Genomic DNA, 22,529 nt, shown 5'->3' with positions numbered 1-22,529 from the left:
CTTGCGTTTTATTAATGAAGAGCATTGCCCAGAGCATCTTTTCTGTTTTTAAGTGAAAATCTTTCTTCTATTATTTGAGTCCAAATGAATCTCCTATGTAGAGAGGGATAGAGGGATCCAAGTTTTCTACTTCTAGAACGACATAATTTTTTTTTTTTTTTTTTGGAGATGGAGTCTCGCTCTGTCGCCCAGGCTGGAGTGCAGTGGTGAGATCTTGGCTCACTGCAAGCTCCGCCTCCCGGGTTCATGCCATTCTCATGCCTCAGTCTCCTGAGTAGCTGGGACTACAGGCACCCGCCACCATGCCCGGCTAATTTTTTTTTTATATTTTTAGTAGAGACGGGGTTTCACAGTGTTAGCCAGGATGGTCTCGATCTCCTGACCTCGTGATCCACCCGCCTGGGCCTCCCAAAGTGCTGGGATTACGGGCGTGAGCCACCACGCCCGACCTAGAACCACATAATTTTCTAAAAGTTTCATTGCTTAAAATTTCACCACAACCCCACTTAGTATTACTGATGACCTTACGCTTCATATTTGAGACTCCAATGTTGATCGCTATTGACCTTGTCTCTTAAAGAAGCAATAAAAGACTTAGCTGTGGTGATGGAGTGGTATCAACGTAATAAAGAGAAAAAACAGTAAAGATACTGGGCAGGCAATGAATTTTAAAAATCAATTAATGAATCAATGCCATTTTCATTTTGTCACAAAAATCCTGAGTCAGAGACAAGGCTGGATCCTGATTTTATTGGCATTTCTGGCAATGCTAATTAAATGCAAACCCTCCACTGATTGACTGAGAAAGCACACAAGGAAAGGAGATGACTGTTATGGATTTGTGGATGTACATCACTTCAGTAAGACGCTGCAACGGTGTTTTCATCAGTAGCTGCAGGCGATGGAAAATGGCTGATGTTCTGAGCTTAGCATGTCTTAAGCATGTTAAATCATTTAAATATTGTTTATGTCAATTGATATAAACCACCACTTTGATCATTTAAAGAGGCTGCACTGTTTTATCACTTGTCTAATAGCTAGTAGCACATCAACTACTCACTTTTTTCACCTGATCTCATCTGCGGCATTCTGGGTAAACACTGGCAGAAGGTGCACAGTTTCTCAGCTTCCACAGAGCACCCGAAGCACAAGGAGACTCCTTGGGAAGACCTATCTCCTTCAAGATCCTTCATCAGTCTGGTGGATTTCAATTCTCAATGAATTTCTAAGCATGCTATGATTTGGGGTGCAGTCATAAAGACAAGAAGATTAAAAAGCAAAATAGGCCGGGCGCGGTGGCTCAAGCCTGTAATCCCAGCACTTTGGGAGGCCGAGATGGGCAGATCACAAGGTCAGGAGATCGAGACGATCCTGGCTAACACGGTGAAACCCCGTCTCTACTAAAAAAATACAAAAAAAACTAGCCGGGCGAGGTAGCGGGCGCCTGTAGTCCCAGCTACTCGGGAGGCTGAGGCAGGAGAATGGCGTGAACCCGGGAGGCGGAGCTTGCAGTGAGCCGAGATCCCGCCACTGCACTCCAGCCTGGGCGACAGAGCAAGACTCCGTCTCAAAAAAAAAAAAAAAAAAATAGCAAAATAGACATGATTCCCTTTTTGTTGTAGGAAAATAAGCACACAGCAGCACATAACGTTAATCGATCATAGATAACTCCTGTTCTATAACTACTGTTCTGAAGTTACCCACTGTGTTCTATTTTCTTATGTTTTTGTCATTCTGACTCCAACCAAAGTCAAAAATTTCCTAGTTTTCAACAACATGAAATATCAAAGCCTAAAAGCTACAAGAGGATCAAATCTCTCTTTCTTTAATCCTAGAAGGCCCAGGCTTAGTTAGTTAAGAAATACTGAGCAATGAGTACCCCTGGACAGGGAAGGAGGAGACATATAAGCAGAGGATGTGCTCCGTACATAAAGAAATGAGTATTTAATAGGAAAAAAATTAACCATCCAATGGAGAGTTGTTGAAAACTTGAATGCAAACACAAAATCACTTGGGGGATAATTGGAAAAAGGCAAAGTATTTGGAAATGACATGATTATAATAGCATGCTTCCTGAAGGCTGAGAGCATTAAGAGATGACCAGAATGGGTAATTGCTTCTTGAAAGAGGTGACTCACAGAACAATTAGAGGCATGGCATTAGAAAAAGAGTGAAGGAGCAAGTCATACATATAAATAAATACAGTATAAAGTTGAGCAACGATGAGAATTGGTACTATTTACTGTAAGCCATTTCTTCAAGAGAAGTATAGGAGCCACTCCTCAGTTCAAAGGAAGTCTGGAAATCAGGGCAGGAAAAGGGTCTCTGGATTCCACATGGAGTTTTGTGTGGTGCTTGGCAGTTTTTCACTCTTGTTTCTCCAATAGGCTAAAATATAAATGTTTCAAGGGCAGACAAAACCCACTATTTTTCTATCACACTGAAAACATTTGGCCAGGCAGAGTGGCTCACATCTGTAATCCCAGCACTTTGGGAGGCTGAGGTGGGTGGATCACTTGAGGTCAGGTGTTCGAGATCAACCTGGCCAACATGGTGAAACCCTCTCTACTAAAACTACAAAAAAAAAAAAAAAGTTAGCTGTGTGTGGTGCCACGCATACCATGCCTGTAATCCCAGCTACTCAGTTAGCTGAAGCATGAGATCTTTTGAACGTGGGAGGCAGAGCTTGCAGGTGACAGAGGAAGACCCTGTCTCAGAAAAAGAAAGAGAGAGAGAGAGGGTTGGGGGGAGGAAGGGAGGGAAGGCAGGAAGGGAGGAAGGGAGGAAGGGAGGGAAGGAAGAGAGGAAAAGAAGGAAAAGAAGGAAGGAAGGGAAACAGAAGAAAGGAAGAAAAACATTTAACAAAGGATGTTAACAGGCTTTGAATGTTGCCTCCAACATGCATTTAAAAGGACTTTACTTTGATATGATCATACATAACACTGCCATGAAACTTACAAAGTACTCCTTTAAAAGGTGATAGATAGACCATTTCACAAATCAATGACTATAAATACCAAAAATCTTAGGTACTATTTTTAAACTAATAGCACATTTATTGTTGATCAAAATTATACTTGATTTTTGAAGCCTTTGGGGAAAAAAGGTCACAATTATCTTCTCATACACGCTGCACCTGGAACTTGTCACTACAGCATCCTGTCGTGCTGCTTGGCCGTCAGAAGTGATCGATATGTTCATATTATAATCTATGATGCAAAAACACAAAATGAAAACAGCAAACTGCACACCCGGTGTATTCTGAATGCTCTTTGTTGCTGTCATATTTCAGAAAGTTACTATGTGTACAATACAGGATGGAAGTAGAAGAGTTCAACACCTGGATTCATGATTTAAAATTGTAGTTTACATTTTAAAATCTATTAGTGGATAAATTATTCAATCTGTTTACTTTTCTTCTCTTAAATCTATTTCTCACTATCGTCAAAAAAAAAATAGCCAATGAGAAATCAAATTGAACATTTGTTGCTGAAGAAAAACTGAAACTTCCTTTTTAAATTCTGATTTGAGATCAAATACTCAGAGCAGATGACATCCAGGAAGCCGCACTTGCAACACAGCTCTGGGAAAATTCCTCGTAAGTCCATGATGCCTGCTGTTTTGTTGTTGCTGTTTTTAAAGTGAATGGCAGCTCTGCTCAAAAACGTTTAAATCGATTTCAAATAAATAAAATCAACATTCTGAAGTAGACTGAGAAAAAAACCTAAAATGTTGAAAATATCCTCAATACTGATTCATGGTATTTCTTAAAATCGAATTTTCTATTATTTGACAAGTTCTGACCCTCTTAATACCCTACACAAAAAGTAAACTTAAAATGGAAAACAGTCCTGAAGAACATGCACAAAAGTGAGAACAGACTCTGAGCAGAGGAATTCAGGGTTTTCACTTTCTCCTTTTTTTCTTATCTGCATTTTCTAATAAGTCTACAACCTACATAAATTGTTTATAGTTTAACAAAGTATTAAGTTTTAAACTAGTGTGAGGTATCAGAGGAGAAAATTTCATTTACAAATATAATTAATAGGCCGGGCACAGTGGCTCACGCCTGTAATCCCAGCACTTTGGGAGGCCGAGGCGGGCAGATCATGAGGTCAGGAGATCGAGACCATCCTGGCTAACACGGTGAAACCCCGTCTCTACTAAACACACAAAAAATTAGCTGGCGTGGTGGTGGGCACCTGCAGTCCCAGCTACTTGGGAGGCTGAGGCAGGAGAATCGCTTGAACCCGGAAGGCGGAGCTTGCAGTGAGCCAAGATAGTACCACTGCACTCCAGCCTGGGTGACACAGAGAGATTCTGTTTCAAAAATAAATAAATATATATATATATGTCTACTGTAAAATGTCTACTGTAAATAAATGTAAATAAAATGTCTACTGTAAGGCATTGTGCATGCCTGACGCTGAGAAAAGTGCAAATATGAGTAAAATCTCATTCCTTCTTTCAAACACTTTAGACCTCCATTGGAGTCATGATCAAATTACAGAATAATAGTAACAACAGCAGATAGCATTTATCCCCAGACCACTGAGTAAGGCACTTTTAAATACTTCTAATCTTTACACTCACTTCGCAAGTTGGAAATTATCTCAGTTTCACAGATAAGGAAACCAAGGGTCGGAGAAATGAAACTATCTGTGCACAGTTTGCATGCGGCCAGATTTGCATTCTTTTCATTCCATTGTGTTTGGTAAAATATTCCCTTTAAAAGAGTAACATGTATGCCAAACAACTGATAAATGCTCCAAAGAATTACTTGGCATTCAAACCAGATATGATTTATGCTTACAGGGACATCACTACGAACACACATTATTGTTTCCCAATCATGTGCGGTTAGTTTGGCTGTAGAGAGTTCCAGAGGATGGAATGCCACATAATAAAATGGATTACACTGATTTTAACACGGGAGTTAAGAGTGGGGAAAACCAAGTGTCTAATTTCAAGCTGAGGAACAAAAACTTTCATTATCTAGCTCAAAGACAAATAATATAAACACCATTTTAAGCATAGATATGCTATACTTTTCAGGAACTTTCCAAACCATTGTCTCATTGATTCTTGAAAAGTAAGCAAACCTATAAACATGTAAAATGATTGTTGATTGAATCAATCAAGTTACTTAACAAAGGACACCTAGCAAGTTAGCGGGAAAGCTAAAACAGGAATTCAGTGCTCTTCCAGCCACAAGGCTGCCTGCACATCCACACAGAGGCTCCATACATGGGCGGAACACACCCGCACCAGAGGCTCCCTGCATGGGCAGGACACACCCATACCAGAGGCTCCGGGCTCAGGCGGGACCACCTACACGAGAGACTCTGTGAATGGGGGGTACACCCACACCAGAGGCTCCAAGCACCGGGGGACACACCCACACCAGAGGCTCCGTGCATGGGCAGGACACACCCACATGAGAGGCTCCAAGCACCGGGAACACACCCACACCAGAGGCTCAGTGCACGGGCAGGACACACCCACACCAGGGGCTCCGTGTATGGGCAGGACACACCCACACGAAAGGCTCCGTGCACTGGGGGACACATCGGCATGAGAGGCTCACTGCACGATGGGGACACACCCACACCAGAGGCTCCGTGCATGGGCAGGACACAACTCACACGTGTTCCCCTCCCCCATAATATGGTCAGGAATATTTTGCAAGTCAGCTATTGCTAATAATAAGAATAAAAGTAGTAACGCTAAGCAGACTTTACACATATTCTCTCCTGGAGGTTGATTTTGTTATAAACAAGTGGACAGATAAACTTTGAATAGAGGAGGAAACTGAGGCAATCAGGTTTTAAGGAGTGTTCCCGAAGCCACACATCTGGCAGGTACTGGAGCAGTCAAAGCCAAGCGGAGCCGATTCAAGTCCCCGAGGTGTGCAGATGCTGGCTTCGGTTAGGTTAACCTCCCCAAGTGTCACCACTCAGGGCTCACGTCCTTTGCGGAGTGCTGAGGAGTCTAGGAAAACTAAAGACTAAATAAATGAAACTTGACACACTCAGACAAAAATCACTATCATCACTTAGTCATCTACCAACTTAGGATGAGAACTCAGTCCTGCTGAGGACAGAGCTATCACTGATGGCAGGGAGAGCGGCGCTTCTAGAGGGAAGCACCTTCCGCTGTCAGGTGGGGTCTGCTGTCAGGTGGGGTCCCGGGCCCAGTTACACATCTGCTTTCCCCAGGGCTGTGAGTCCCCCACTCCCTTGTGCTCGCCAGGCAAGCACATTCATCCTTAGCTTCATGGCTGGCGTCTGAAGGTGCAGCGTTTTTGACTGCCTGGAAAACCTAAGTGAGTGACTACAGGTGTAGCTGGCAGATAATTCACACGTGTTTTCCAGGTTTTCCAGGCAGTCATAAACGCTGCACCTTCAGACGCCAGCCACTCACTGCCCTAGAGCACTTTTCACTCCTGGTTCTTACTTGCCTTTCCCAAGGATCCATCCACCTATGTGAAAGGCCGTGATTTGCTTCTTTTCCTCCAAGCTGGTTTTCTAACTCTGGAAAACAGAGCTACGGTGTATGACAGAGGCAAAAAAAGTTATATTCCTAAAAAGCACCTGACAAGATTTGGGGATCCGTGGATTCTCTTGTTAGGTCTGTCTTTAGAGTAGAAAACGCAAAACTACAGTATTTGTTGTTGATACAAACCTTTCTTTCAATGTCTTCACAAAGCCTTGCATCTTCTTTATCCTAGTATTAAAAAGTAAATACAGGAATCAACTATTGCAAGAAGGATGTTGTAAAATAAATCCTTAATCTTCCCCGCCTCTACTCAGCTTCTCGGGGAGGTCAAATTCTTTCTCATAAACATCACTCAGGAGCTTGGCGTAAAGCCTCAAGCCTCATCCTCACTATCGACTCACGGCTCTGTTCATCCTACTTCCTTCCATTTTGTTTCCTATTCTAAATTCTTTTGTTTTTATGTACATCTTTTTGATCATTCTTACGCAAAAGGCAGCATGTCATACCTGTATTCTCTGTTGCACTTTGGTTTTTTTTCACTTAATATAACATCTTGGAGCTCCCATCCTTCAGCTGTATAAGTCTATCTAATTATTTTCACAGCTGTATTGTATCCCATTCTATTGGTAAAACACTAGTTAATCAACCAACCCTGTGGATGAGCATTGCATTTGTTTCTATTAATAGTCATAAATATACTGTAATATATTAATATTTGTATATTAATATAACGTGCACAGGATGCTCTTGGAGGAAGAGAAAATCATCACCCCAAAATCAGAGTCCATCTCCCTCTCCCTGTCCTTCTCTCTCTTTATTGAATGTTAATATAACAAATATTAATAGTTGTTAATTAATATATTTGTAAGATATTCCTATCATAATAATGGTTAAAAAAATGTGCAGAAGATATTCCCAGCTATGATAATACTGGTTTAAGAAAAGTACAGGTTTAATTTTAATAGAAAGAGAAAAAACTCTTTTCCAAAGGCTGCATTGATTCATACATGACCCTAATAAGAAGCATTGCTGCTTTTCTGCATCTATATTGATATAAAAATATAGTATTCAATTACCTGCAGGAGGGATATTGTAAAACAAATCCCTAATCTGGATTTATTAAGCACTGGACATCGTCAATCCGATTTAACAACAAAAAAAACTCATTTTTATTATCTGCATTGCTTTAAGTAGGAATGATACGGACATATTTCCTTATGTCTTCTGGAAATCTGTATTCCTCTTTGTGAATTTCCTGTTTGTCTTCTTTGCCTTTCTTTTTACTGGGCTTTGTGTTAATGATTTATGAGACTTGTGTAAATCAAGAATATTTGATTTGTATTGCAAATACTTTCTTCCTTATTTTGTTTAGCTTTTGACTTTATGAAGTTTTCCAAAGAGAAAAGTTTGATTTTCATGTAGATAAACACTAAGGCTTTGGAGATAATTACTCCTTCTGACATAGCCCTTTGAGACTCACTGAATATCCACCTTCATCTTTAGTCCCCTCTACTGGGGCCACGCTCAGCTCCTGCTTGGCCACACTCCAGCCTCAGGCCAGTGGCCTTGCAATGCCCCACGCTGGACCACTGCCGCACACTGGTCACCGAATATCTTCCAGAGTCTCTATCAAACTCAAGATCAGTTACTCCTGTGTGCAAAGTGATATGAAAGGCACTAAAATGACACCAAAATGAATTAAGTCGAGACTCTTCCTTCAGAAAATGTGAATCGCTCAGAAGAGGCAGTAGACGTACACAAACAACTCTAACTAAAGCCAAATTGTGCTTTGGATGGCGTAGAAAGGACAAACAAAATACCAGTGGAGGTTAGTGGAGGAAGAGACGCTCCCTGGAGAAGAAGGATCCAGGGAGCTGTAAGGACGAGGCTGGCTCTGCAGCAAGCCCTGGAAGTGGGTGAGAGCTGGAAAGGCAGAGGCGCAGCAGGCATCGGGCACAGCACCAGAGAGGCCTGAACATGCACAGGATGCTCTCGGAGGAAGAGAAAATCATCACCCCAAAATCAGAGTCAATCTCCTGCTCCCTCTTCCTGTCTCTCTCTCTCTTTATTGAACACACAAAATTACCCATGAAATTTTTAGACAGCTTTTTCAAAAGTAGGAAACACCTAAATACTATTAAAAAGGTTGATAACAAGGAATCAGAGAAAAACCTGAGCGCCATGATGCCCGACCACTCCTATGCATAACCCTTCTGTAAAGCACCCCTCAGAGCTGGCTACAGACCACACGGAGATACTCTCAAGGATAGGAAGCTCGTGTCATCCTTGGAGAGAGCGCTGTGTACGTGGCCCATGGATATATTTTTTTGGCATTGCCATTCATACTTTCCAACTTGCTTCAGAAAGGGATCGAACCTTTTCAAAACCGTTACACATTGCTTTACAAACTTCGCAGGTAGCATAAATTAAAAAGTGCTGCTTGCACATAAGATGTTTTAGAACCAATGAGTCCAAACAAATCAAGCACTAAGAACTGGAGAAGGCCGGGCGCGGTAGCTCACTCCTGTAATCCCAGCACTTTGGGAGGCCAAGGCGGGTGGATCATGAGGTCAGGAGATCGAGACCATCCTGGCTAACACAGTAAAACCCCATCTCTACTAAAAACACAAAAAATTGGCCAGGTGTGGTGGTGGGCACCTGTAGTCCCAGCTACTCGAAAGGCTGAGGCAGGAGAACGGCGTGAACCCAGGAGGCAGAGCTTGCAGTGAGCCGAGATCACGCCACTGCACTCCAGCCTGGGCAACAGAGCAAGACTCCATCTCAAAAAAAATAAAAAAGAAAGAACTGGAGAAAATCCCAGTGTTCCAATGTTAATAACATTCCATTTTTAAGGATGAAAAAATGTTATTACAGTGCCCAGTATCGTCAGAATTGTCGTATGTATAATTAACACGTTTAAAGTATTCTGAGGATAAGGAAGTGTCATCCAAAAGCACAGTTCTATTTTTGCTTTTGATTTTGATTGCTCCCACTTCTATGCTACTGACATACATAATTGTAAAATACATGCACCCTGGGCTGTGGCGTGAGGAGGATCCCATCAGAACACTTGCATCTGAATAGCTCCTTCAGGCTGGGATTGTTTTAAGTGCTCCAAATGACAACACCGTTGGGGCCAGGCAAAGCATGGAACAGGGAGTTAGCGCAGGACGGGGAGCTGGCACAGAGGGTCGGTGTGAGGAGATGAAAAGGTGTCCAACTAGACAGTGGCCGTGACTGTGCAACATGGAGAACATGATTAATGCCACTGAACTGCACATTGAAAATGGTTAAATGGCAAATCGTGTTTTTATATGTTACCACAAAAATCATTTGTATTTTACCACAAACATAACACATCTTTGTGATCAAACATCAGAAATATTTTTTATATATAGGAGTAGTAGTTATTTTTCTTTCTAAACAGGGTCTCTCTCTGTCACCCAGGCTGGAGTGGAGTGGCACAATTGTAGCTCACTGCAGCCTCAACCTCCTGAGCTCAAGCGATCCTCTCCCCTTGGCCTCCCAAGGAGCTGGGACTGCAGGTGCACACCACTGCATCTGGCTACCTTTTTTTGTTTTGCTAATTTTTTGTAGAAACAGGGTCTCACTATGTTTCCCAGGCTGGTCTCAAACTTCTGGCCTCAAGCGATTCTCCTGCCTTAGCCGCCCAAATTGCTAGGATTACAGGCGTGAGCTGCTGTGCCTGAACAATACATATTTATAAATAAAGTTTATAATATGTCTTCTTACAACTTTGCAAGGTAATTAGCATTTTACTCCAGGATTACATATTTAAGTAACTTCATCATAGGCAACTGAAAGCAAATCCACAGATATTTATTATACACCTACTGTATATAAGACACTGAATGACACGTAAGATGACAGGGCACAACCTCGGTCTTTGAGGAGGTCAAGCCAGCAATCCTATGCCTAAAAATTTTAATATAATCAATACCAAATAAATGTCATATGATTAATTTGTCACATGAACATATAAATGAAATGCCAGGTGAACTACAGTTCATTGAGAGCAAGGTTAGCTCACTGTGGCCTATTGGCCAGGAAGGGCTAATTGAGCCCTGCTTCTTTTTAATTGTTATTACAGCTATTATAATGCATATAAAATGCTTGCTCTTCTTGAGCCCTCAAAAACATGGGCCAAATTTTAGGGCCAATTACCTTCAACCCCATGGGTTACTTCACATCAACAAAGCTTTGTTCCAGTCATGTTAGAAGCAAAGACGGAGCTGTTAGAACTGAAACACCTGAGCTATCCTGCACCCCTGGAAGCAGCAGGTAATGCCAACCAAGCAGCGGTATCTACGAGGGACACAGTGTGAAGCCTGATACAGAAAATACCTCTTCTGGGAAGTTACATATAATCAACATGGTTCACTGGAAGAAGAAAACACAGCCTCTGAAATCGCTCAAAACAGGGTTCCAATCCAAGCCCCATCACCTCCTGCGTGACACCAAAAAGCTACCTAAACTGCCCATCTCATTGTTTTTAATCTTGTTTATTCTGCCTTCCTTAGAGAGCGACTGTGCGGTAGAGACGGAGCCAGGTATACGGGAACAGCTGTGCAGTGGCTGGTGCACGGTGAAGCTCGGGATGCCTTCGTGTGCTCCCCAGTCCTCCCTGTCCTGTCTCCCGTCATTAATGCTTGGGCAAAAGAGCCAAGGTATGGCTGTCCCTATCACCTTTTTCCCCAGCAGCTTAGATCCTTGGCCCAGATACCTAAGGTCTATAGGTGCTTGGGTTTGCCACTGAATTCCAGTGATAGTGCTTACATTAAGAAAGACATTTTGATTCACTCTAAGAAATCAAATCTGCTACTGGCTGTTAGCAAGTCACTAATATGCATGGATCCCCTCAGCAGCCTGAGTAGATTTCCATAACAAGTCAGTTAAGCACAGATGACAAATTCAACCACCAGTGTGCACAAGGCATTGAGGAGAGAGCATAAACTCACTGCAGTCAGAGGGCCTAGGTTATATCACTACTGAAATATGCTATTTGCATAATAGCACCCTCTCCTCGAGGGTAAGCTAGGTAAGCCAGTGGCTTGTTTGCCCTCTTAGCCTAATGCGCTGAGACAAGCGTCTGCATTCTCATTCCTGCTCTCAGAACATACCCTTATCCTTGACAGAGAATGCCAAAGAAATGAAAAACTGTCTTTGCTCTTCATCTAACAGTCCTCCCTACTCATCCAGATACAGACAGGATACCTTTCCACAACTATCCAGGAATATAAGGAAGGAAGAATGAGCTGTTTTACAAGTGTATCCTCTTTGACTGTCTGTTTTAGATCAGAAGCTGCTTTGGTGTTTTCTAAAAAACCTGAACTAACTTCCTGAGGACCCATATCCCTTCCAACAAACACCTGTTCCAAGTTGTGTCAAGCACTGGGGGTGGCCTGCGTGGCTCCAGCACCCGCGCACAAGCTTCCTAGGGGTCACTCCTCCCCTTTCTTCGAGGTGGCAGCCAGGAAGCTGCAGGGCAAGTTTAAGAGAGAAAAAAAAAAAAAAAAGTGACTCCTGGCAGGGCGGCGAGTGTCCCTGCCTGTTTACAGCCCTGGAGGATAGACTCAGATTGCATCTCTCAGACTTAATGAATCCGGGAGCTCATTACACGGCTTCCTGTGTGATGATCAATTTACACAGCTTCCTGACTGCGGCCAAACTTAAAAACAAGAGATTACCTTGAAACAAAAATAAAGATCCAGAGACAGAATTCTGAAAACAAAGTCCTCAAAGTCTACTTCTTAGCTAAAAATGGAGCATTTAAAGTAAATTCTGTTTTCCTGATACACGTATTTTATGCGGACGATAAGTTGCATAATCTCATAGAGGATCACAGGCACACGCTCCCTGCATGGAGGAAGTCTCCAGGACATCCAAAGAGGAAGAAGAGCGAGTGAGAATCCACACTCTGCCAAGCATCCCGTGCTGGCTTCCACTGCCATCTGCACATGAGCACTGCACACCCTCACCCTCGTTCTCCCCGGAGGGACTGGCTACTATACCACACCGCGAACCACGCCAGTTGGTGCCCCAGGTGTCCACTCCACACAGCCACCTGCACACCTGCTGCCTTCCTTCACCTCCCTGGACGTTCCCTGCTAAAAGCACATCTTGAAACTTCCTGGGGAAAAAGTTTTTAGGTTTGTGACTAGAAGTACAGTGGAAAGTAATTAGGACAAGTGTAGATGCAATTAAAATGACTCATGTAACTGTCTGGCACAGGAAACAAGATCATGTCCACAGCTGCCTAGGAAATGTGCTCGCTTCCAATTCCACGCTGGCTTGTGCTTTGGAACTGACCTGTGATCTCGGATCCTTTCACCACCAAACGTAAGCTCTGTTCAGCGTGTTAGGTGCCTTAGATCCAGGCCATTAAACACAAAATAAAATGAACTCACCTTGTTGCCCTCAAAATCAGGGGTGTTCTCATGTATCTCTTCATCTTCTTTAACTATCTCAGCTTGTCTCTGGGGAGAAAATACACCACATTTTATCAACTGCTTATGTTGAACTCCTTTAAAAAATCAGAGAGCACTTGAAATAGTGTCACCTTCTAGACCACTTCTACGGGTAGAGCTGGGGAAGTCACTGCAGTTTCTCCAAATACAGAATGGCATCCACTCCGCATTTTTGCGTTTGGCTCCACCAGCAAAACGTCAACCTGTTTGGTAAAACTGCTGGAGAAACCTCTTTCTTATAAGGAGTGGCGTGGGTGCTCCAGAGGCCTCTGGTCAGCAGGTGCTTTTGTAATTCTTGGGGCACCATAAGGACCCCACCCAGGGCCCTCTGCTCCCTGGTCAGCAGACGCCCTCCACAGCCTGCCTGACCTCACTCCTCATACAGCAATGGGTTCTCACTCTCCATCGTTATTTCCTAGTTTTCATGGCGCACTGGCAAAAGACAAGGATCTGTGTCCTGGAGCTTCTCTCTGCTCTTGGGGAGAATAATGTGGTTCTGTGGCCAAAGAAAAGACTCTCTGGGACAAACTTCCTTTATATTTCTGTAGCTGCCAGGACAGGCTGATGAGGCTGCAATAATAAGCCAACCAAGTATGCGTGCTGCACTGTGGCTGGCCAGGGACGTCCCGTCCCCACAGCCACTCAGAAAACCCACTGATGGAGGCCCTGGCGCCTCCTACTTCCTGATTGCAAAGGAAGAGAAGAGAAGATGCAGTGTGGGAAATCACACACTGGCTCTTCATGCACCTGCCTGGAACCACTCACATGTCACCAGGGAAGGCAGGTGGCATGGCCACCCTGAGTCAAAGCGGGTAGAGAAGTGCATCCTCATTGTGTGACCAGAGCAAAAGAACTGCCATTAGTAATGAGCCAAAAAGACCCAACGGCTCCTGCCAGCTGACCTTGGATGTGCAAGAACAGGGTTCCGTGGCGAGGCAGACACGTACGTATGTCTTCAGTATGGCCGACCCCATCAGCCCAGACCTCAGACCCTCTGAAAACTCAGACCAAGCCTGCATGAGCATTATCTTCCTACAGCTTATGTAGAAAAGCAGTCACAATGAATAAAACTCTATAGGGAGTGCTCAAACCACATAAAAAGTAAGCTTTGTAACAACTTATTATTTTAAAGAATAATCGACATAATGTCAATCAAAAACATGTTATTTTAAAGAATAGTCGAGGTGATGTCAATCGTTGACTCATTCATTTATTCAGCAAGTATATAGAGGACACCTGCCATACTGAACACCACAATGCCAGAAGACACGAGTGACTGTGAGCACAAACAAGGCCCTCAAGAAGTCGAGAGCCTTATAGGGAAGACATATTAATTAAACAGTCACACAAACAAAACAACCATGACAGGTGCTACAAGGAGAGGTACATGGAACAGAAAGAGAATGTAATCGTATTTAACATACATGGGAGAGCAACAAAAATATCCTCTGGTAATTGACTGTTACTGTAAGATCTGAAAGATGAAACAAAGTTAATATATAAAAACAGATGGGAAAACATGCCTGGTGCATGGAGCAGCATGTGCACAGCCCTGCTGCAGGAAGCAGCACTGAGCTTCAGAGTTGCTGGGGATCAGTGCCTGAAAAGCACGAGTGACAGCAGCAATCTAACCAGAAGAGGATGCTAAGTAGGACCAGAGCGATGGTAACACAGGCAGAGAGGGGTGCAGAGATTCCGACACATTTAGGAGGTAAGACTACAGAGTCCAAGATGATCTGGATATGGGAGAGGTGAAGGGGTCAGTCTCAGGAATACCTCTTCAGTTTCTCTTTGGTCTTACGGAATGGATGGGGGTGTCATTCATGCATGGATACAGGAAGAGAAGAAGGTTTGAGGACAGGGGACGGAGACCGTGAGTTGCGTTCTCACTCTGCTGAGCTTCAGTGTCTTAGGAACATCTACGGGAGGTGTTAATTCAGCAGATGTGCATATATTCCCGGAGGTCACAGTCACTGACGCTGGGGTGATACGGAATTTTATATCACATAGAGAGGACGTCCAGAGTGAGAGGAGAAGATGCCCTACCCCTCATCCTTGCTGAATGCCAGCATCTGATGGCCAGTGAGATGACCAGAAGCCTAAGAGAAGGACAACAAGTGGCCAGAGGGAAAAGGGAAGTCAGGAGTCTCGTTTGACAAGATTCCCTTGCCAAAGAAGAGAGCATTGCAAGGAAAAGAGAGTGGCCGGGAGCGCCAATGGGTGGTGAAGGTCCTGTGCGATGAGAACTGGGGAACGTGTTGGGTCTGGTGGCATGGGGCGGAAAAGCTGTTTTGTGCCACTGTGGGCAGAAGCCTGAAGAGATAAAGAAGAGGGGAGAAGATGGAGAAAGTGAGGAGACGCCACTCCCTGCAGATCAGCTCCACGTGTGAAGGAGAGAGACACGCTCAAAGAGGACTGAGACCAAGGAAGAGTTGTTTTTACTCATAACACGAGTGCTTTCAGCGTGCTCACATGCCAGCCAGAAGGACTCGGGCATGGGAGAAGCTGAAGACACCAAGGAGAGTTATTAAGCAGTTGATGACAGAGTTCCTGAGAGGCTCTGAGTGGGACAGGGTCCAGCATCTGGGAGTAGGGGAGATATGGGTAGGGGAGGACGGACCTCTCCTTCTATGATGAAGAAGGGGCAGATGGCACAGATTAAATATTATCCTGTACCCTGACAGCTGCCAAGCTCACAGCCATTCGCTACCTTGTTTCTCGCCAAAACACACACACACACACACACACACACACACATTTGGCCAGGTGTGGTGGCTCATGCCTATAATCCCAGCACTTTGGGAGGCTGAAGCAAGTGGATCACCTGAGGTCAGGAGTTCAAGACCAGCCTGACCAACATGGTGAAATCCCGTCTCTACTAAACACAAAAAATTACCCGGGCATGGTGGCGCATGCCTGTAATTCCAGCTTCGTGGGAGGCTGAGGCAGAAGAATCACTTGAACTGGGAGGCAGAGGTTGCAGTGAGCTGAGATTGTGCCACTGAACTCCACCCTGGGCAACAAGAGCAAAACTCCATCTCAAAAAAAAAAAAAAAAAAAAAAATTCAAAAATTCAAACTTTTTTCAAATACTATTCATACATTTCAGGGGAGCCTGAACCCCTTTCCAGACACAAGTAGTAAAGGTTGATGCCTCTAAACCACCAGAGGTCAATCGTCTCTCCCTGGCTAGGGACAAGATAGGCATAGACACGCGGCAGCTTTCAGAAGGGTCCCCGGGAAAGCCTTTCCCCGCTGTTTAAACGGTGCAGTCTCTCTCCTCTCTCCAGCATTCCATGTCTCAGGGTGCCAGCCATAGCGGACATGCCACCTCGAGATCATGAGGAGACAAGCCCAACGCCAAAGGCGAAGGTGCAGAGGGAGGCAGTGGAAGAATGGGGTGCCCAGCCACATCCCGAGGCTCGAGGGGGCCAACCCCAGAGCCTCTCCCACACAGAAGGCTCAAGTCCTTCTGTGACATGGCCTGAGAAATATTCCTGATTGTTGAAGTCACTTCTCTTCAAGTTTCCCGTTCTTTAGAGCCAAAACATCCTTATAGATAGAGTGGCGTAATTCTACTTCTAATTTATTCATTAAAGCAAACAACCCAAGGACCCAAGTGGCCTCCATCTGAGTTACTCTACACAGCTAAAAGTGCCAAAGCCTAAAGCTTCCTTAGATCTTTTCTAATTAAACAATTCACAGATTACCCAAGTTTAGATTGACCTTTTCCTAATGAGTCCCAATTATTTTGGTTTCTCTTTGGTTGGTGACTTATTCTCATCTCTTTCTCCGGAGGGAAATGCATTACACCCCTGGGAGGCGCAGTGCAGGGGGCACTGCCCTAGTTGCTATTTGAGAATCCAAGGAAAGACACTCTCTTTTTGCACTGACTCTTTGAGACTCTCTAAAAATAACTGAATTTCAGAAGAGTAGAAATGGACCCAATCCTTTGTGATTTCAGTCAAACCAAGATTCTCGCGCATCAGCCGAAGACCTGGGGTTTGCACAGCCTACTTACCACCTGGGGAAGGATGAAGCAGCCTGCTCTACTAAAATGGAATTGGCCATGTTCAGAGTAAATTCTAGACTATTTCCCTGAGAAAGGAATTCCAGGTGAGTGTCCCGGGCCCAGCAGGGTTTCCAATTGTACACATTTGCCCACCTTCTTAAAGTAGTTTTGAAAATAAATATAATCTTATCACTGGAAGAAGACTTTGCTTTTGTAAAAATGTAGTACTTGAATCAGAATTTCAACATTAATGTTTTAACATCTGGGTGCCATTTTTTTGCACAGATTGTAAGAAAATTGTTCCTTAACATTGAGGTAAAATGACTCGAGACTTTAACATAAAAGTTCACTGCTCTCTAAGAATGAAAGCTTATCGGGCAGCAGGCACACAGGCCATGCACCCCCGCCCATCTACAAATTCCCTCTCCTGATGGAAATGGTGGGGGAGGGGTGGATGCCAGGGGGATACATTACCTGCTATTATAACCAAAGATAAAAAAAAGTTTGAAGACAAATTATAATTTCTTAAAAATGAAAACTCAAGAAAGGAGAGAACGCAGCCTAGGAGGGAAAAGAAAAGCAGGAGCGGTCATTAAAGCCTGGCGATAATTCATGCCACAACCACCAGGGAATCGCCTTCTCTCTGACAGCCGGCCACGCCCCACAGCTTCCACCCCGACACGCTGTCCCTCTTGCTCCCATTGCAATTCCCACAAGCTAAGCCTTCCATCCTATTCACAACCACTTAGTTCAGGACAAATGAGTTTCAGTGACTCTGAAGCTTCCCCACTTTTATGACCCAGGTAACTGAGATCACTGGATTAACTCAAGGTACCGCTTCCCTAATGCAGAACCCCAATCTTGATTCTCTCATGAACCACAGATGGGCACCCACAGAACTCTGTGAGGGTCTCCATGTCAAGTTTGTGCTATAAGAATGAACTTTCAAAACAGCCAGGAGCCTTGAGACGCCAGTGTGAACCTCCCAACACCCGCAGGTAAGCCAGGGGCTCTGCAGAAACCCCTGTGTCCGTTGACAGAGACTCAGGTGACCGAAGCTGGAGGACAGAAAAGTGACTTGTATGATTAAAAGTATGCGTTGTTTTGTGAGTAAATTAATAAGAAAACAATTGAAGGCTGGACAGGAAAAAATGAGAACATTCTAGAAATCCAAGTACCAGTCAAAATGCACAATGAACAGTCATCTTGCACTGTCAGGAAGACCAACACCCAGCACCACCAACGACCTGGTTTCCCAGCTGAGCCTCCAACCCTCCCTGCCCACACTCAGTGAGGCTGTGCTCCATTCTGTCCTCCCCTACACAGCTACAAGATGTTCCAGAACTGACTTACAAGTACTGGGAGAAGCTCCTAGACACTGGAATAAAGGAAAGATGACAGGAAAGGGGGCTGCAGAGGCAAAGTCTTATTTATCATCACAAATCGTAAAGATCATATGAGATCACAGGGGCCAAGGACAGGTCATATCCCTCATTTATCCAAACCTGACAGTGGGAGTTGAGTAACAGAGACTGTAGGTGCCACAGAAAAATCGAAGCATCCTCCCACAATGGACATCCTCCACGGATGCTCGGATGCTGTGCTGTTAGTGTCACTGACCACAAAGCAATGGCCTGGGATTTGGAGGACTCTGCATTCTTGGGGTTCCCTTCGTCAACCTAGAAGGCTTGACTCCAAATTCACACATTTACTAGTTGGGATGTTATATTTTGTAATATTTTATCTTTATGGTGCCCCTACACGGGAGAAAGCATAATACTGCAGACACAGTGAGAAACAGCATGTAAGATGCTCAGGCGAACCCACAAAGTTAAAATCCATTACTCAAAAACAGGAGACAGTATTCCAGATTACTAAAGAAGTCAGCACCATGAAGGCATAATATTAGGGCCAAACCGTCCTTCACTAATGGCCTGGAAAGTTCTGATGGCACGGATATATGCACCTTCCCTGTGTCCATGGGGATGCCAGTCACCCTGACGCAGAGCCAAGAGGCTGCCCAGCAGGCAGCACAGGCCCAGAGTGGGGCCGGGCAGCCAGCCACCCTCACACACAGTTCTCCAGGCTTGGCTCACTTGGACACAGCCCCCCACCCAGTCCATGACTGTCCCAGGAACAGAGGGTCTGCACAAACCACATCCTATGTTCCTGCTCCACAGGAAAGAACGAGGTCCTTGGACAACTGCACACAGGCAAGGCCTCAACTGTGTGTCATGAACAGTCCCACCAACAAAACGTTCCTGGGGAGATAATTAGGATTAACCAAAAGCTTATATATAATTTTAACTCTAGGACTTCTCTGAAACAATGCACTCATATGCACTGTGATTCCCCCAAGGAGAGATATGAGGGGGAGCTTCTCACATGTGCTTTTTCAAAGATGCAGAATGCAGTTTGGGCAACACCGCTCTGTCTACACGGCCTGAGCTTCATGCCGTGCCTCTGTTGATCGAGCACATGGGATTTTCTTGTATCCACTTCTGGCAGATTTCATAAGCCTTTGTGAAACACCCACTGCGTGTCAGGACCCGGCGAGTGGGAGACAAGGTGCGTCAACGTCCTCCCCGGGTGTGCTGTGCAGTAAGGGTCCTCCCGGCACTCAGCTGTCCCCAGCATCCCAGCTGACAGCCGCTCTTTCTGCTCTCGCCATGTGCAGAGAAAGCAGAGGGAGGACGGGTGACCTAGCTCACCCTCAGGGGGTCTTCCTGTCCACAGACAATGGCTGAGAGTCTGTGTCTGTGTTGCTCAAAGCCACAGGACCTGTGTTAATATTGTCGCTTGACAGCGAGAAAGTTCCGTTCACTGAGACTTCGCCCCACCTGGCGTGGAGAATTGCTGCACAGAAAACTCTTTCTGGAAGACCCTCCTCCTCCATGGCTGGTGGGTGGAGCATCCCAGGGACCTGCCGGCCCTCTTCCCTCCTCTCACCTCACATTAGTGTGGGGTACCCGAATTCACTCCACAGCCTCAAAGATGACGGAAATCAGAATCACCGGCAACCAAAACTTACGAATATGTTTATTATATGCAAAGTTACGACAACAGTATTTGTCATCTGAGGATTCTGCCTCTGTTGAAAATTTGTGTTGGACACACTCAGTCTACAACCCAGAAAGCCACAGTAACATCCTAGTGACAAGGGTACATTTGGCAAACAAGTCACAGCCTAAAATGTCCTAGTTTCCTTATCACTAGAAAACTCCGAAATGGGCAATATGAAATATTTCAACTGCTAGTTTGGATTTTCAAAGAAAATGAAATCTTTCAGTCACCTTTGTCACGTCCAGGAAAAGAGAAAATAATATTACTAGAAATTTAGAAAATATGACAGGACTCATAGGAAAGGTGCTCAAAACGCCGAAAAAGGGAAGTGGAAAGCTAGAATATTGAGATGCAGTCTGTAACATTTTTCAAATGTATCACAGAAAATAAGAAATACAGCAGAAGTTAAAAAAACAAAGTGCCAAAGTTAAGAGTGATCCACTCGGAGAAAGGAGTGGAGAAGTTCACTGGATACCAGAATTTGGTGCTTCACAGTTACAAGAGCAGGGATGGAACCTCATCTATTTCAGAGGAATAAAAACGGAACCCTGACGCTAATATTGACCTTTTAGAGAATATACATTTTTTGCTCAAAAACCAAGAATTGGAAATGTATTTGTTTTGCCTTCAGGTGGGTAGTGAAGACAACGCGTGCATTTTAGGAGATCATTGAGCACAAACTGCCATTTGCCCGAGTGCTGGAGACTCACCAGGTGCACAGCTGGGCTGGAACCCTGGCCTGACCCCACCCATTCTCAGAACCCTGCTCCCTACTCCTCCCCCTTCTCAGAACCCTGCTCCCCACTCCTCAGAACCCTGCTCCCCACTCCTCCCCCTTCTCAGAACCCTGCTCCCCACCCCTCCCCCTTCTCAGAATCCTGCTCCCCACCCCTCCCCCTTCTCAGAACCCTGCTCCCCACTCCTCAGAACTCTGCTCCCCACCCCTCCCCCTTCTCAGAACCCTGCTCCCCACTCCTCAGATCCCTGCTCCCCACCCCTCCCCCTTCTCAGAACCCTGCTCCCCACTCCTCAGAACCCTGCTTCCCACTCCTCCCCCTTCTCAGAACCCTGCACCCCACTCCTCAGAACCCTGCTCCCCACCCCTCCCCCTTCTCAGAACCCTGCTCCCCACCCCTCCCCCTTCTCAGAACCCTGCTCCCCACCCCTCCCCTTCTCAGAACCCTGCTCCCCACCCCTCCCCCTTCTCAGAACCCTGCTCCCCACCCTCCCCCTTCTCAGAACCCTGCTCCCCACCCCTCCCCCTTCTCAGAACCCTGCTCCCCACCCCTCCCTGAGGCCAGGAGGAGGGAACAGTGCCCCAGTGTCCTCCATGCGCCAGTGCTGGTCGCACACCCAGGCCACACCAGCGTCCTCCATGCGCCAGTGCTGGTCGCACACCCAGGCCACACACAGGCCTGCACAGAGACAGCATCCCCATCTGTGGATAAGGAAATAGAGGCTCAAGGTTTCACAATCATGCCATCCGATCACACTGTTTATTCCATTATTCAGTCATCACTCCACAAAAAACTACGAAGGCCTCCTCCATGCCAGGAATTCTGCAAGGTACAGGGCCCAGTGGTGAGTGAGGCAGCCAGTGCTTTCCTTATGGAGTTAGTAGCTTAGTGAGGGGACAGACACAATCATCAAATAATGATGAAGCCAAATTTGCAGTCACACACAGTGAAGTGTTAAAAGGCGTCTCTCCAGCAGAAGCTGTGGGGGCGGTGGGAAGACAGGAAAATGCTTGACAAAGGATCTGAGATGAGCAGTCTCTAACTAGGAGGAACACAGAACATTCTAGAGTCCAGAGAGAATTTGCAGGGAGAGGGTTAAGGATGACGCTGAGACAGGCAGGAGCTGCTGGGATGGAGTGAAGGCGGCATGGACATCAGACCCCCGATACCCACCTGGTCCACAGGCACCTCTAGCTGCACATTGTGGTCCTCTTTGACGTCCAGCGCCCCTTGGGTTTCCTTGCTAGGAGTCAGCGCTTTATACACGTCACCTTCTGGGGGAAAATCACACGGACAAACCTTTGAAACCCATAGAGAAGCTGGAGTCCACTGCATATTTCCTGACCCAAACCCAAGTTATGAAGCCAGGCATCCTGGAGCTTCGGGCAGGTCACCTGGCCCAGGGTCCCAGACCCCGTCCGCCTCACCCCGTTGCCCTCTCACCCTTCCTGTTTGCATCTGCCAAGGTGTTCAGTGTGGTGGCCTCGATTTTAGCCCCATCTGCTTTTGTCTCTGTCTCCATGAAGGTCCCAGACCCTGAAAGTCATGCAATTACTGTGCCCACCACAGTAGTAGTCAGTAGTCACAGAAAGTCATGCGATTACTGTGCCCACCACGAGATGAAGCACAGGGAAAGCCTGTGTCCAGTTAATTCCATTAGAAATAAATACATGCAAAGTAACCCCACTGGACAGCAAAGTAATAGAATAAATTTTAAGAAAACACAGCTTCA

The 22,529-nt window shown here is 45.4% G+C and overlaps 1 protein-coding gene across 1 annotated transcript in view; it reads right to left on the bottom strand.

Moving 5' to 3' along the window:
- Window positions 1-6,295: 6,295 nt before the first annotated feature.
- DCDC2C (doublecortin domain containing 2C) overlaps window positions 6,296-22,529 on the bottom strand; it is an 88,025-nt gene continuing 71,791 nt past the window's right edge. Inside the window, exons 8-10 of the mRNA XM_007971589.3 lie at window positions 21,971-22,071; window positions 12,927-12,995; window positions 6,296-6,726 (exon numbers count right to left, since the gene is read on the bottom strand). Of these exons, the coding sequence (XP_007969780.1) occupies window positions 6,583-6,726; window positions 12,927-12,995; window positions 21,971-22,071 (314 nt within the window). The 3' untranslated portion in view covers window positions 6,296-6,582. The remainder of the gene's footprint in view (window positions 6,727-12,926; window positions 12,996-21,970; window positions 22,072-22,529) is intronic.

Source organism: Chlorocebus sabaeus, chromosome 14 (genome assembly GCF_047675955.1).
Source record: "Chlorocebus sabaeus isolate Y175 chromosome 14, mChlSab1.0.hap1, whole genome shotgun sequence".
NCBI lineage: Eukaryota > Metazoa > Chordata > Mammalia > Primates > Cercopithecidae > Chlorocebus > Chlorocebus sabaeus.
The sequence above is the reverse complement of the archived record's forward strand: the minus strand, read 5'-3'. Positions and strand labels throughout refer to the sequence as shown.